The sequence below is a fragment of the Bidens hawaiensis genome, unplaced genomic scaffold (assembly GCF_021521415.1).
Source record: "Bidens hawaiensis isolate Kalapana, Puna unplaced genomic scaffold, B.hawaiensis_p1.1 tig00026781_1, whole genome shotgun sequence".
NCBI classification, from domain to species: domain Eukaryota; kingdom Viridiplantae; phylum Streptophyta; class Magnoliopsida; order Asterales; family Asteraceae; genus Bidens; species Bidens hawaiensis.
Genome location: NW_027494307.1, coordinates 180917 through 198867, shown reverse-complemented (window position 1 = coordinate 198867; position 17951 = coordinate 180917). Strand labels below are relative to the sequence as shown.

At 32.3% G+C, this 17951-nt stretch overlaps 1 protein-coding gene across 1 annotated transcript; it reads left to right on the top strand.

The window, feature by feature from the left end:
* The first annotated feature begins 12283 nt into the window (after window positions 1-12283).
* LOC143573965 (uncharacterized) lies at window positions 12284-15410 on the top strand. Its single transcript, XM_077058718.1, has 4 exons — window positions 12284-12508; window positions 12605-12810; window positions 14564-14822; window positions 14899-15410. Exons 1-4 carry the CDS (start codon window positions 12329-12331, stop codon window positions 15361-15363), a joined length of 1110 nt encoding a protein of 369 aa, XP_076914833.1. The 5' UTR covers window positions 12284-12328; the 3' UTR covers window positions 15364-15410.
* The last annotated feature ends 2541 nt before the right edge of the window (window positions 15411-17951 follow it).

The window sequence follows — 17951 nt, the reverse complement described above, 5'->3', positions numbered from 1 at the left end:
CCAAGATAACGAGTTTGAATCAAAACTAGTTGTTTTAAATTGTAGAATAAACTTAAAAGGCAAATTTATTAATGATGCATTCTTAATTTTTATGTTATTTTAAACAAGCGGGTCGGGTTGGATGGAGTAACAGGCCAAATTAGATTCTGGTCAAAATGGGTAATAATGATCATAATGAGTTCGGGTCGAAATGAGTTATTAAAAAAACGATTAAATCAGAATAAGTCAAAATAGCTAACTTTATTAATGAGTAGGATATGATGGGTCGGTTTTGATGTGTATCAATTACATAATATAGACCAAGGGTATAGAAGTCGTAGCACATGCTGTTTACATTCAGACTTTCTTATCAGCTAAGGCTCATATTAGAAATTACATATTTGAGACGCCATATGTGACAATGATAGTTAGTAATAGGCCTGGCTATATTGCTGTATCCAATGATTTGGATTAGTTGATTGTTTTACAAAAGTATTGAGAATTTAATTACAAGAAAAGACATATTACAATTGAACTATTGATATTTTCTTTTAAGTTGATCCTTTCAGAGAGCTATATGTGTTTGGGGATTTTTTGAATCGCTACGTCATTATAATACTATTGTAGTTTTATCTTTCTTTTTTGATTGGTTAAATGCGATAGGATTTTGTGGATATACATAAATCTTCAGCGATAATATTTGGCAACATGACTGCAAGTTGGTCATCCTTTGTCGTAGAGGTGACAATTTTGTGCATGTTACTACTTATAATGTGTTGATTAATTTTTCCATGTAATATGTAATTTTAAGTAGCATTGTAATATAAAACGTAGTTCTATTAATAATATATGATGATTTTATTGTGTATCATATTTTGTTTACATTTTCTTAAATTGGTCAAAATCTAATACGTTTATTTCTTTTAGTAAAAAAGTTAGGGCCACTATAACCATCAGCTCTTCCAAATTACACTAACATTAATATTAAATATATAAAATAGCCACATTTGTTTGGCATACTATATTTATGATGGTTGAAATAGAAATTAGTTTAAAAAAAATTATAATTCCATAAAATGAATTTTTAACACGTATTGTTGTGACACACTAAATTAAATAAAATATATATGATTAGTTTTTACAACAAATTAATTATTCGAAGTAAAACGATCTAATTTATGAATATTGTTGTATCACGCAAAATTAAATAAATATATAGGATTATTTTTCATAACAAATTAATTGTTCAAAGTAAAACGATCTATTTTATGAAAATTTGAAAATTTTTAAGTGAATGAAACAAAATAACGAGCCCTTTTATATAGTTTTTTTTGGCAGATGGTGTTATGTTCACTAAAATGAATTATTAAAATGCATTTTTATATGTGAGTTAAGGACAAACATAACATTTATTTAAAATAATTTGACAGAAATACAAAATTTAAAAATTGTTAATATATATATATATATACACACACACACACAAAAACAATTGACACTTTCAGATAAAAAAAAAGCTTCTATTGACAGTTTCATGTTGTAGTTTGGTTTTACAATGATCATCACCAAAAGTCTAGGCCAGTCTATAGTAAGAGTTGGTATACTTAATAGACTTGTTTTACACATGCTCAACTTTATGTAGATTTATTAAGAGTGAAGAGTATAGACAAACAAAAAATAAATATTTATTTTAGATAAGCAAGAGAAAGTTGCAAACAAAGCAAAAAATATTATTTATAAGTAAAAATTTGTAGCTTTTGAAGTTTATGTTTTAAAGTATAAAATTTTGTTTGTAAACATTATGCTATGTAATGCCATTTTTTTATAAGTTCATGTCTTTCAATATTATGTTTTCGTTTGAATATGACTTACAATTATAAATTATATTGCTGTCTCAAAATACATATTAAAAAAAAGTTGTCGTTTGAAATTATATATACTTGGACGGTTTTTTATATTTCTGTCCGTGTAATACACGGGTCAATAACCTAGTATATACACTAAAACGTGGTGTATGTGTAATTAATGTTTGGGCATATTGTAAACCCGGCTATACATTCTTTTCATAGATATTATAATTTGGTGTCGAAGAACAAATAGAATCCAATTAATTTATAGTTAAAGTTAGAAACCCGATTATTAAATTAAGATTTTATAAACAGAATAAAAGAACCCGTTTTTAGTTATATTCATATATTGAGAAATTTTTTCTGTTTCCCAAATTTATAATGGCAAATGTAACATTTAATAACTTATACCATCCGGTTTTTGATATATATTGTAATCTAAGGTTAAGCCCATTAGGGTTATGTTTTCTAATCTAATTAAAATCTTGTATATGATTTGACTGGCTTTGACATGAATAAAGATACAACATCATTATAATCTTTCTCACTGGTAGCCGCCATAATTTGTTAGGCTAAGAGAAGACAATCTTGCTTAGCCGGTGTGTTTTTCTTAGCCTACAAGTTAGACAAGTTAAGAAAGTGTACTTGTAAGCTAAGCTTAGCATACAAGTGACTCGTGTAAGCTAAAAAGGTGTATTTGGTTGGCTAGTGTGACGTGGCGCAACCTGTTTTATTCTACACGAGGAACGTCTAGAAAGTTATAGGCTAAGATGTGTAGATATTTAAGAAAAAGTGGTCAACATTTGTCTATTTTAATAATTTCTTTTTAATATAACTCCGTTGTGTCGTTTAGTAATATTTTTTTTGGATTTTTTACTATTTCAGTGTTACAATGCAATTTCACAATATGGGTCTCACCCTAAACCACCTCAATTTAATCATGGCTAATGGTGTGACGTTAGAATGGTTTGTTTTAAGCCGATTATTCATGGTAGAGACTAGAGACTCATGATGCTAGTTAGGGTCTGGGGAAGTTGGCTATGACTGAAAGTTTACATAGATCCTGTTTCATCACTTCATGATATTAAAAATGAATATTAGAAAAATACACTACCAATTTTTACAAAAATATCTTTTAGCTTTACTTGTTTTCAACATTTGGACTCACAATATAATAAATTCTACCCACGTACATTGAAGATTATTCAAGACGATTATTTTAGAAGTAACCAATGTGAAGTTTTTACCTAATAAATAGAAGATGGTATCTTATTCGGCTAAAAAGGAACAATATTCTTGTGGCCTATGGGCCATGGCCCAGAGGGCTGAGTCAATTAAAATAACTTTAGTGGGATTAGTAATATGTATGGCCCAGAAAGAAAGCCTCCTTGCTCAATGCTCACAAATGAATCATGATAATGCTAAAATAAAAATAGTAGTTCACTGATTAATATTTAGGTCGAATACGAATCATAAAACTGAGCTATTTCCTAGTATCATTTTTCATGAATTCAGTGATTCATCCCCCTTCCATTACTCTTCTTCCCGACTAGTTTCCCGTAATCCAGTTTCGGTGTTTAGTGATAAGCATGCCAAAATTTAAACAAACCTTAGTCAAATGTTTTTGATATGCATATGAAAAAAATTCCTAGAAAGGGGGAGGCCCCGAGCCCATGCTTTACCCAACATATATATTGGGCGGGCTTTGCCACAATATATGCAACCAAGATCCACGACTCGCAAATAAGATTTTAGAGGGTGTTTGACCAAAAATAATAATCAAAACATCTAATCTAATCTAATCTAATCTATCTAACTATATATTAAAGCAACATGATTTTTCTACATAGCATCATTCTAGGGCTTCCACATAAAATGCCACATAGATGCCATGTGAGCAGTTTCCTACTTTAATTCTAAACACAATATGGAGCATCAACCCGTTTAGTTATATTATAACCCATGACCCGGTTTCTCATCAAATACAACCATCTTCATATGAAGAAAACACTTTGTAAAATTTTTAAAATAAATTATTGGTATGATACAAGTCTTGAACCCAAGACTTCATGTTTCAAACTAAAGATGCTTACCAACTCCACTTAAGTAGTTATTGTGTTGGATTTCTTGACTTATAAATAATATATTGTTAACTAGGATAGCGACCCATGTTACACACGGGTGGAAAATTTTCAAACGTCCTATATATATATATATCATAAGAATTCTTTACATTGTTTTATGCAAAACCACAAGATGTAGGAAAAATATGTATACATGGTGTGAATGAGAAACTGTATAAATATATAAATCATTGAATTGCTAAAGTAATAGTTATAATAAAAAAGGTAACAAAAATTAGTTATAAATAATTAATTGTAGTCAAAATCGGTTTTAAATCACTTGAAATAAAATAGTTGGTTATGATTCTAGAAAATATTAATCAGTGAAGTTATGATTCTAGAAAATATTAATTAGTGAATTATGTGGCAATTCTAGAGATGGAAACCTTGTAAGCTTATGTGGACATCCTATTTGAAGGCCATGTGGATATCTTGTTTTGCTTTAATAGTATAGTAATAAGATCAGCATTAGGATTAAAATTAATTGATTAATTATGTAGAAATTATAAGCATGGAAAGTGGATGACATGGAACATTAGGTGAACAACATAGGAGAAGGACAAGCGGACAAATTGGTTTTCCTTTAATATATTAGTTAGATGTAATAAAGTCAAAGTAAATGTTAAGGCGTGTCTTGACAACCAACATGTATTTATTCTTTTGATTTTGACACTTTTGGCTTCCTCGCGCGTGAAGCTGTGGAGTTACTTACCCGTGTTCAGCGGGTCATGCATACTAATGTTATGACTCAAAGATCAGCAAATGTAGTTTTTAAAATATTGGGTTTTGCAATTCAAAAAGGGGTAGCGACGCAGCTTGTTGCCCGCTTGCCTTCTGTATTGATGTAATCTAAACATTGAAATTTTTTATATTTAGATTGATTAAAAAAAATGTTAAGTTATGAATTCAAAACTTTAAATGTTAAGTTTGACCAATACATGTGTTATATATTGGTTTAAATGTTAATTAGCATTATGATTAAAATTAATTGATTAATTATGTGAAAATTATAAGCATGGAAAGTGGATGACATAGAACATTAGGTGGACACCCTAGGAGAAGACAGGTGGACAAATTGGTTTTGCTTTAATATATTAGTTAGATTAGATGTAATAAAGTTAAAGTAAATGTTAAGTTATGAATTCAAAACTTTAAATGTTAAGTTTGACCAATGCTTATGTTATATATTGGTTTAAATGTTAATTAGCATTAGGATTAAAATTAATTGATTAATTATGTGGAAATTATAAGCATGGAAAGTGGATGACATGGAACATTAGGTGGACACCCTAAGAGAAGGAAATGTAGACAAATTGGTTTTGGTTTAATATATTAGTTAGATTAGATGTAATAAAGTCAAAGTAAATGTTAAGTTATGAATTCGAAATTTTAAATGTTAAGTTTGACCAATGCATGTGTTATATAATGGTTTTACTGTTAATTAGCATTAGGATTAAAATTAATTGATTAATTATGTGAAAATTATAAGCATGGAAGATGGATGACATGGAACATTAGGTGGACACCCTAGGAGAAGCACAAGCGAACAAATTGGTTTTGCTTTAATATATTAGTTAGATTAGATGTAATAGAGTCAAAGTAAATGTTAAGTTACGAATTCAAAACTTTAAATGTTAAGTTTGACCAATACTTGTGTTATATATTGGTTTAAATGTTAATTAGCATTAGGATTAAAATTAATTGATTAATTATGTGGAAATTATAAGCATGAAAAGTTGATGAAATGGAACATTAGATGGACACCCTAAGAGAAGGACATGCGGACAAATTGATTTTGCTTTAATATATTAGTTAGATTAGATTAGATTAGATGTAATAAAGTCAAAGTAAATGTTAAGTTATGAATTCAAAACTTTAAATGTTAAGTTTGACCAATGCTTGTGTTATATATTGGTTTAAATGTTAATTAGCATAGGATTAAAATTAATTGATTAATAATGTGGAAATTATAGACATGGAAAGTGGAAGACATGGAACATTAGGTGGACACCCTAGGAGAAGGACAAGTGGACAAATTGGTTTTGCTTTAATATATTAGTTAAATTAGATTAGATGTAATAAAGTTAAAGTAAATGTTAAGTTATGAATTCAAAACTTTAAATGTTAAGTTTGAACAATACTTGGTTTATATATTGGTTTAAATGTTAATTAGCATTAGGATTAAAATTAATTGATTAATTATGTGGAATAAGCATGGAAAGTGGATGACATGGAACATTAGGTGGACACCCTAGAAGAAGGACGAGTAGACAAATTGGTTTTGGTTTAATATATTAGTTAGATTAGATGTAATAAAGTCAAAGTAAATGTTAAGTTTTGAATTCAAAACTTTAAATGTTAAGTCTGACCAAACTTGTGTTATATATTGGTTTAAATGTTAATTAGCATTATGATTAAAATTAATTGATTAGTTATGTGGAAACTATAAGCATGAAAAGTGGATGACATGGTACATTAGGTGGACACCCTAGGAGAAGGACAAGTGGACAAATTGATTTTGCCTTAATGTATTAGTTAGATTAGATTAGATGTAATAAAGTCAAAGTAATTGTTAAGTTATGAATTCAAAACTTTAAATATTAAGTTTGACCAATGTTTATGTTATATATTGGTTTAAATGTTAATTAGCATTAGGATTAAAATTAATTGATTAATTATGTGGAAACTATAAGCATGGAAAGTGGATGACATGGAACATTAGGTGGACACCCTAGGAGAAGGACAAGTAGACAAATTGGTTTTGGTTTAATATATTAGTTAGATTAGATGTAATTAAGTCAAAGTAAATGTTAAGTTATGAATTCAAAACTTTAAATGTTAAGTCTGACCAAACTTGTGTTATATATTGGTTTAAACGTTAATTAGCATTATGATTAAAATTAATTGATTAGTTATGTGGAAACTATAAGCATGGAAAGTGGATGACATGGAACATTAGGTGGACACCCTAGGAGAAGGACAAGCGGACAAATTGATTTTGCCTTAATGTATTAGTTAGATTATATTAGATGTAATAAAGTCAAAGTAATTGTTAAGTTATGAATTCAATACTTTAAATGTTAAGTTTGACCAATGTTTATGTTATATATTGGTTTAAATGTTAATTAGCATTAGGATCAAAATTAATTGATTAATTATGTGGAAATTATAAGCATGGAAAGATGATGACTTGGAACATTATGTGGACACCTTAAAAGAAGGACAGGTGAACAAATTGGTTTTACTTTAATATATTAGTTAGATTCACTTTTAATTAATACCAGAAAATCATTAAACAATTAAGTTAACATTCAATGTTGTATACAAAGAGGCTTTTAGAGATTTATGGATTGTAAAATTTTGTTTATCATTATTAATATCTTATGAATCTATAACGTATGTTATCATGTATATTAATAAATTTAACTTTTTTGGTGTTTTTAACCACCTGTATATCACACAAGCTCTATCTTAGTTTAATAATAGAACTCAACCCACACTTCAATAGTCCTTTCACTTTCCGTGTACACCAAGTTTACTCTGTGATACGTTGGTTTTGGTGTAGTATTTGGCTCTAAAGGCACCTAAATTAGCATAGTATGTTATAAAAGCTCTAATACAAAACCATCACATAAATAACCTAATGTTCTATCACATTCAAGTCATGTTCAATAAACTTTAGATAGCGTTTGATATGCAAAAATTACAGAGGAAATGTAATGATTCATTACATGGGAATGAAAAAAGTGATGTTTGGTTGCTCAATTGAATGGAATCATCCATTACACATGGAATCCCATTCCATCAAAGTCATTCCTTCCCACCCCCTATCTTTTTTTTTCATTCCATTCCTCCTTCACCCTACTTTCTCAACAACACCACCACTTAACAACAACCACCATCACTACTATCGCCACCACCACCACCTGACCGCCACCACCGCCGCCACCATACCACCAACGCTACCACCGCCACCACCACCACCTTACAACAAGCGTTACCACCGCCACCGTCGTTGCGGTAACAACCACACCACCGCCACCATCATTGCGGTAACCACCGCAACCATTGTCATTGCCTCAGCTTGGTCATCACCGCCACCACCACTATCGCTGCCTGACCGCCACCACCGTTTCCGCCACCCAACCGTCACCATCACTACCCATGCTACCACCGCTTGACCACCCCCACCACCTCCACCGTCGCCACCGCCACCACCATTTTCGTCACCGGAGCTACCATCGCCGTCGCCAATGTAGTTTTTTTTTTTGTAAAAAAATTATTTTGAGATAGAAATGTTTTTATTATTTCTATTTCATTCCTACAAATTTTTTGGATACCAAACAACATAAATTAATAATTCATTTCATTCCTATAGGTTATCCAAACAAGACAAAGGAATGGTAATTTTAGTGCACAGATTTGGTGTTCGCATCTGTTCGAATAGGATAGGGGTAGTTTAGTCTTTACACTTAATGTATAAAGGCTCATTCGCTAAGCATGTTTAGCGAATGAGGTCTCGTTCGTTAAAGACTAGGGCTATTCGTTAATGTAAGAGTCCATTCGTTACTACAGTGTAACGAATGGTCGCTCAATCGTTAAAGTATACCCATTCGCTAAGTGTGTTTAGCGAATGGGCTATGGAAAGTCATTTGTTAGTACTATTCTAACAAATGAGAGACCTCATTCGTTAATACAGTATAACGAATGAGGCATGCCTATAAATAGGCCTTCCATAGTGAAACTGCACAGAGATCCGTGTCATATTTATTCCTTGTAACTTTATGTTGCCGGATTGGCTCTAGATCCTCCATAACGTATCTTCATCCTCATGTAATGTATTGATTAACGTATTGATTGAACGCGAGTTTATGTATCGGTGTTGCGACTAGATTCCTGGCTCGTAAACATCCGCTTAACGTTTTTCAGGTAATGATCTATTTCATTCCCTTGTCCATTCCATTCCTTATCCCATTCCATTACCCCTTCATTCCATTATCACCAACCAAACATACCCTTAATTATTTCACACAACGTGTCTAAGACAACTTTTAAGCATTCCATTTCACAAAACCACACAATGTCATTCTTTTAAGCATGCTTTGTCCTTTACTCATGGGCACTCAATAACCGGTGGCGAAGCTTGGACAAAAACGACGGGCCGGACAACTTCTAAGCGTCATCACTAAAGCTATGATCTCAAGACAACTTCTAATGAGTTTCTTTTTGTTTGGGAACGCCGAGAAATTACTCAAACATTGCATGAATCATGTTTTTCTAAATGCATTCTTAATAATATTATCAAAAATTTCATAGTGAAATTACAAAACGAACCCAATTCCCTTGTTTAAAACACGTTTACGGGAAACAATTAAAAAAAGGTAGCCTGTAGATATACACAAAAGTTTGTACAAGAGTGGTGTTTCATAAATATAGGAAATGCACATATTATCAAATCTTAAGCACACAATGTTCTATGATATCCACACGTCACACTAAGTAATGCTCAAGAAAACTAAAGTTCTACTTCTTGATCCTAGTTCTCTCTTTGCTAACTTCTTAAAAGTCAAAATTGCTATTAGTATGCATCATGTACACAATTGCATAACCAGGAACTATTTCACTCTTTAGACATTAAAAACACACTCTCATTATATTTGGAGTGGTGTTATGTTCTATTTGATTCCAGTGAGTTACTTATTAAAAAAGATATGAATTAACTGGTTTTTAGATTAACTAGTTTGAACTAAAACATGTATATGTGCAGAGGCGGATCCAGTGTTGGGCCAGGGAGAGCGTAGGCACCCACTCAAATATCTAGTTTGTGTTATAAACTTCTAATATATTAAACATAACGACCCATGTGCCCCATCCTTATTATTTTCAGTGCCCCAAACCGAGCCTTTTAAGCTCAACTTTCCAAGCCTAAATTTTAGTTTGTTTTGAAAAATAACAACTAAGCCCAGATGGCTTAATTATCCAACCACATCATAAATTGAAAATTTAGATCATGCAAGTTATATGGGAGTGAGAGATGAAAATGTTTTCATATCTGATTAGGTATATGCCATTTAGATTTTTTTTTTAATTTCGGTTTCTTGTTTTATTTTGAAATATGAGATGCGCTCATCAGTTGTATATATTTTTTATTCTGATTTATGTTGGTTTCGTTTTGATTTGATTGTTTGCGTGTTTCTTGAAATTCAAAAGGCATGGATTTTTGTTGTCATTTGAGGAACGATGATTTGGGTTCTAGGTTTTTAAAACATTCTAGCTAATTTAGAGCCTAATATGACTATTATAATAATTAGACCGAAATATGAGTTTATTCAGAGTATCATTTTTTAATGATTAATAATTGTACACTATTTAAACAATGAAAAAAAGCATCTACAGGTGTTATGAATGAGGCTATAGTTGACCGTTTTTATAAGATAAAATCATCTAAAGGTTAATTGTAATATGTATTTTGTTTATTATGTTTAATGAAATTTGTTGCTTAAATTTCAATGCATAGTTCATTTAATGTAACTTTTTTACCCGCCCCATTTTGGATTGACTCGACCCATCTTGGGTTGACCCGTTTTAGTTTAACCTGACTCATTCTAGGTTATCTTTTTTTGGCACCTACTAGTTAAAATTTCTGGATCCATCACTGTATATGTGTATAATTAATTTAGATCATTTTCAGCCACATTTTTAACACTCTAAAAAGTAAAAACATTATGATAGAAGCAAGTGATCCTCTAAAACTAACTTTGAGACACTAGCATGTTTGGGATTGAGTTTGAAAAATGCTTATTGGCTTATTTGTTTTTTCAAAAGGGAAAACATTATAGAATAGTAACCAACTTTCAAGTTTGTTCCAATTAAGTCACTCATAGTTTGTTTGTCCCAATCAGGTCACTCAACTTTCAATTTGTCTCAATTAGGTCACCTAAATTTCAATTTGTGTTGTAAAACGAGAGGGACAACTACTATATTATCGTAAGTGATACATTTACTGATAAAAAATAAAAAAGTGTTGGTTTTAATGTCGTTTAAGTTGTTTATAAACATATAATATGAAGGTAAAAAAGATAGTTGAGTGACCTAATTAAGCTAAATTTGAAAGTTAAGTGACCTAATTGAGACACATTGAAAGTTGAGTGACTTAATTGAGACAAAAATAAAGTTGAGTGACCTAATTGAGACAAAATAAAATATGAGTGACTTAATTGAAAAAAACTTGAAACTTGATTACTATTCTACAAAGTTGTCCATTTTCAAAAAGCCATTTTGAAAAGCTATGATTTGAGGCTTTTGAAAAACTGTTTTTTAACCATTTCAAAAAACTAAAGTAAGAAAGATTTTTGTGATTGTCAAACACATTTTAACTTGTTGGCTTTTTAAAAACACCAATAAGCCAATAAACATTTTTCAAACTAAATCCCAAACATATAAAATCACTATCTCAATTTTTAAGTAAAGAATGATATAAAACAACATTCTCATCGAAATTTAAAATTCCATTCTAAAACTTAATCTTTAAACCCAAGTATATCTATTCGACCATCTTTAATCATTCTCAATGACATGCAATGATAAAATTAGTGAAAACAATCATTTTTGTCTCGTATTAGTTCTAAATCTTTCAAGAACACAAATAGATAAATCTTGATTTACTTTTATATATTGATGAGTTCTAATAGTCCTTAACTCGAGATGTAATATACTGTCAAATATGACCTTAAAAGTCATCTGAAACCGAACACTAAGAGAAAGCTCTATAACAGTACTCCAACTCTTAATGAAATACACATAGAAAATATGTTAATCATAGTTATTTTAATTTGTTATTGTTTTAACATTGTTGTAAGAAAACCATGAGCATTCCAATTGGAGTTGTAATGGTCCAAATGGACGAGTAGGCCTCGAAACCAACCAAATGAACTCGAAAAATGGTATGCTTGTATTTATTCATTTAACTTTAAACGAACACGAATACATGTGTTCATATTCGTTCATTTAAAAATGAACATGCTCGTGTTCCTTTATTCGTTTGTTTAAAATCTAAACGAACATTAACAAACTTTTTGTTTATGCTCGTCAATTTATTTTACATCGAACCGAACGGTTCACGATAAGAGTTCGGTTCGTTTGCTGGCCTATAAACGAGTGGAGTCGATTGAAACACAAATCGTCGACAGAGATATTCAAACTAACATGAAACAGAAGACGAATTGCAGAGAGATAAGGTGGTGGTCAAACCTCCAATTTTGACTTCTACACTATCCGAAAGAAAGCCCCTTTTATTACACACCAACATTGTGGCCTAACTTCCACACAGCTTCACCAAGCAACACCAGAAACAGAGAGCTTGCAAAAGCTTGTCAATCCATGGCAGCTTTTGCAGCTGCCTCTTTTCTCTCTCTTCCATCTTCACCACTCTCTTTCCGTCCACGTCACTCCATATCTTTCACCACGAATCTTTTCCCCAAACACTCCTTAACCAACGTCAAAACCCTAGTTTTCGCTTCAAATGGAATCAGACCGTACGAAGGCGATTCACGCTCAAAGGTTTGTGGGTTATTGAATTCAGTGGATTTAATTTGTGGGTTTGAATTGGTTTAGCGAGATCTTAATGGGTTTTCTTTGTTTTGGTTGGTTGATTAGAAATCGGTGCTGTTGAAATTGATTCAAGAGATTGAGCCCTTGGATGTGAGTGTTATTCAGAAAGATGTGCCGCCTACTACTGTGGATGCTATGAAGAGGACTATATCTGGTATGCTGGGGTTGCTGCCTTCTGACCAGTTTCAGGTGTTGATTGAAGCTTTGTGGAAACCTTTGTCTAAGCTGTTGGTGTCTTCCTTGATGACAGGGTAATTAAGCTTTTTAAAGTCTTTTTGCATCAGCAGCTTTAAATATTAATAATTTTGTGTGTGTGAGTGTATCCTAATTCAGATTTAGTTACTAGAACTGATAGCTGAATTTAATTAACTTATTAGTTGGATGTAGTCTGAATTTGAGTATAGTTCTTATTCAGTTAAGCTAAGAATGCCTGGGAACGAACCAGATAAGGACTTTGTGACTTATTATCATTTTTTAAATATTTGTAAGACTAAATAGGAACCTGAGGTAGATAACTCTAGTTTATATAGGTGTTCATGTCGTTTTGTAGTCTGTAGCTGTTTATTTGGGCTGCATTCTGTATGTTATAGATTGCTGATAGAAAATTGTATTGTTACAAATCACACAAACGCTAAATACAGCTACCGTTTGCAACACCGCCCTTTTCACTTATTACCACTCTAAATTTTCCGCATAGAATCAAATGGCATCTTGATAACATCTGCTTCGTGAAACACCTTTGATGGCGGCACCAACATCTCAGGTAATACGTAAACATTTGTCCTCGTCCTGGTTTTAAAAAGCGTGAGGTGTTTTGGTCATAAAAAGCTTTAGGTACGGCCTAGAAGATGCACTCTCAACCCTTTTACAGATCAACTTTTTTATCCAGTAAACCATTCATAAATTCTTCATTACTTTGGTTGTTTTTTTACATATCAACCTCCTACACACCCTAATTTTGACCAATTTTTGACCCAGATGTATGACACGCCTCCTCGTGTGTGCATTGTAAAACCAAGGTTCTTGTGAACATTCATAAAGTGCAAGTTCTGCTGCAAAATTTGACTCCAGTTTTACTAGTCTATCATTGATTTCTAATCAATTGCCTGTCATCTATCTGTAAGCTTTTCCGTTTCTACTAGCTTGCTTTATAAAATCATCTGTTTGGGTGTAAACAAATTGACCTGCACCGAGCCAAGCTCGACTTGGCTTGTTTAACTTGTAGAGCCTAAGCTCGAGCTAGGCTTTATATGAGCTTTATTTCTAATGCTCTGTTCGTTTCGAGCTCTATTTTTTAATGTTTGAGCTCAGTTTGTGAATAGTTTTTCAAGCTCAAGCTTGGCTCGTGCTCGACTTTTTTATTATTTGTTAATTAATTTATATACATATATAATTACTTTTATGTATATTTCATATAATTATTTTATACATATATTTTAATTATAACTTAAATAGATAATATAATATATATTATTTACTTTTAGTTACTTTTATCATAATTTTGTACAATATTATTTACTTTTAGTTACTTTTATCATAATTTTGTACAAAAGAATAATTATTATGTTGATTAAAGACTACATAATTAATAGGCTTGTTTAGGCTCACAAGCTAGCTCGAGCTTGATAAGTGAACCTTGGCTTGTGCTCGTTTATCGAACCAGCTTATTTTTAGGCTCGAGCCTGTTTAAGCTCAGCTTGATTTAAGCTTTTAGCAAGCCAAACTCAAGTAACCCTACATTTAGACTCTTTTTGAGGGCAAACCAGTAGAAGGACAACTGTTTCTTACATTTTTTTGTGTAGAACTCACATTTCGCAATTGTTCATGGGAAAAGTTTATGAGATGGTTATATACTTATATGAAGTGATGGTGCTGCTAATGGAGATGTTTCATGGTCCGTGAATGATGTTATCCGATGTCTCCAATGGAGATAAAATTTACATATTACACATTATCAAAGGAAATATAACTATCAACATGTTATTGAATTACGTTGCGTTGCAGGTACACGTTAAGGAATGCTGAATACAGGCTGTTTCTGGAGAAGAACTTTGATACCGAGGAAGATAAGCACACAATCGAAGATTCTAAATCTCCAGTATTATTAAACACCAATATCTCAATAAACACAATCCCGGGTCAAGATGATGAGATACATACATCTAGTGAAAACACATACGAGATTCCAGATCTTGGTCAAATGACACCGGAACTACAACAATATATTCTAAAACTACAATCCCGCTTATTCTCTGTCAAAAAGGTAATTCCATAAATAAATAAATCATTAATAAAATATACTTCAATGTTTCATTTCATAAAATTTGATTAAATTTCAGGAGCTACATGAAGTAAAAAGGAAGAATGCAGCACTGCACATGCAGCAGTTTGTCGGGGAAGAAAAGAATGAACTTCTAGACTACTTAAGATCTTTACAACCGGAAAAAGTTGCTGAGCTGTCAGAACCGACATCTGCTGACCTTAAAGAAACAATCAACTCTGTTGTTCATGGTCTACTTGCAACCCTATCACCTAAAATGCACTCACAAGCTCCACTTATATCTGAAAACACTTCTATAGGAGTTTCAAATAATGGAAATGGAAGTAATGATGATGTGGATAACAACACTTCAATGCAGTTTCAGCCTCTTGTTTCTTTGAGTCGGGATTATCTAGCTCGTTTATTGTTTTGGTGCATGTTGCTAGGGCATTATTTGAGAGGGCTTGAGTATCGAGTGGAACTCATGGAGCTTTTAGCAATGCCACAAAATGACGGTTCCGGTGGTCAACAACTTAATATGTAAATTAAGGACTTCTGTTTATATACATTTGAATTTTGTTTCTGTAGAAGGATAATGCATTGTAAGTGAGATTGTTTTTATTGTTCAAAAACTTCAAAATAAGATACTATAATATCTAGTAATATTTACATAACTGCTTATTCAGAATCTGAATCATGCGAATTGGAACCGTGTAGGACGCTTCTTGTTTGGGGTTTTGATGGTTTAAAAGATAATGATTCGCCTTCAAAATAGATAACTTGGGCTCTGGCCAATCTCTCTTCGAGTTCCTCTGTGCTAAACTCATCGGTCCCACCAAACTCGTTAAATCCCACCTGCACATATCATTATTTGGACAAGATGTTGATAATGAACGAAGAAAAGCTACAAGAAAATATGAGGTGTATAGATGCTAACTTACCACATAACCATCCGCTTTCGCATTCTTTATAAGAGCAATTGTTGGAAGAACAATAATCTTTAGCTTCTTGGCTAAGAACGGGCTTTTCTCAGCAATCATGTGTCGATATGTTGTTTTGCTAATATGTTCAAATGTTTGCCTACTACCTGCACTATGTGTCTATGGCAACATAAGAGACTGTTTCTGGCCATCAAAGGCTATGCTTATTCTTCTATGCTAATTTGTAAGAAGAGATCTTGAACTAAGAACAGTAAATTTGAGTGGCATCTTGTGCTAATTCATTTATCAGCTTTAAACAATTAAATATCATTCATGATAACATCGTTAGTTATCATTACGGTACTGTTTCCTAACAGGTGTCTGTTAACTAAGTTGGGAATGGAATGATTCATTATATGGGAATAGAAAAAACGGTGTTTGGTTGCTCAATGAATGAAATCATTCATTACACATGGAATCCCATTCCATCAAAACCATTCCTTCCCACACCTTTCTTTTTTTTTCATTCCATTCTTCCTTCACCATACTTTCTCAACAACACCACTACCTAACAATGCCCACCACCACTACCATTGCTGCCACCACCACCTGACCGCCACCGTTGTCATTGCCACCACCTCCGTTACCACCTCCGCCGTCACCACCGTCGCCGCCGTCCTACCATCGCCATCACTACCAATGCTACCACCGCCAACCCCCCCCCACCACAACCACAACCACCGCCCACCACCACCGTCGCCACCGACACCATTTTCGTCACCGGAGCTACCACCACAATTGCCATTGCGGTTTTTTTTTTGGTAAAAAAAAATATTTTTAGATAGGAGTTTTTTTTATTATTTCTATTTCATTCATACAATTTTTTTGGATACCAAACAGCATAAAGTAATAAGTCATATCATTCCTATAGGTTAACCAAACAAGACAAATGAATGTTAATGATCCATTTCATGCCCTTGTTCATTCCATTTATTCTCCCATTCGATTTCCTCTTCATTCTATTACCTCCAACCAAACATACCCTCAGGTTATTTTGGTTATTCACTTCGAACTCTAGAATAGCATAACAAATAGCTAAGAGAATCAGAGCACGCAACTATACAAGAGTACTAATAATGCAAGTTGTAAAATATGTCTACACAAAATCCCAAATGTGAACTTTAAGTGTTAAAATAATCTATCCATTCTTTGAGTCGGGTTAGTTGGAATTTCATCATTGCATGACCAAGTTCGAACAAAAACTAGGCGCTATTGGGAATATGTTGTAGATAAAGCTTGCAAACAATTGGTCATAGGCTTGATTGCTAAAGCTGAATCAACTCTATTTAGAATCTTGTGTAACTCGGTTCATTTCTTTCTGGTTCAAAATGTGTTTCGCAAGCTGCATTGTTGCAGTATCTACATCTGGGAGATGTTATCAAAGAACTAGGATTGTGTTAAACAGCAGCTACTTCACACTTGCAGATAACTTTAAATTAGTAAAACCATATACCATATACTAAAGAATGAGGGGGCGCATCCACGTTCCTCCTTTTGGTTGCTGCCAAACTTTGTTTTCTGACTTTATTGCAAATATAGATAGTTGTATAAAAATATGCTTAGTCGGTGATTGCTTACATTTGTGAATATAATCTTATGGCATTTGACTTAATATATAGATAATTTCTCAAGCGGCAACATTTTTCACATATCGGGCATGTATCAACCAGAACTAGTTGTGCATATGCTATCTTGCAAGCCAGGTCTTTTTTGGTCAGAATTGTGCACACACAACTTTGATAGTTGATATAAAATCTTCTTGCTTATTACTTTGATCATATAAAACCTGCAAAAAGGAAAGTTTAAAAACCAACTTTAAGCAGAAAACACACAAAATTAGCATCAATATTAACACATTTTGCTTCGCCTATAATTCATAATTCGATTACGTAACCGTTTACTTGTCATTTTCTCTTTCACTAAATCTATCAAACACTACATACAAACAAATGTATTATGTGGTTCTTGGGATTTTTCACTTAAAAAATAATTATGTAACAAACTCTTTCTTAATTCTTCATGTTACAAATGCTATCCGTATCTCTCTCGATTTCATCAAGTCTTGTCGTATGAGGCCTTTTAAGTTTAGTTTTAATGTACCGAATGAAAAAGAATTAAAAGTTAAATAAAACAGTAAATGTTAAATAATAGA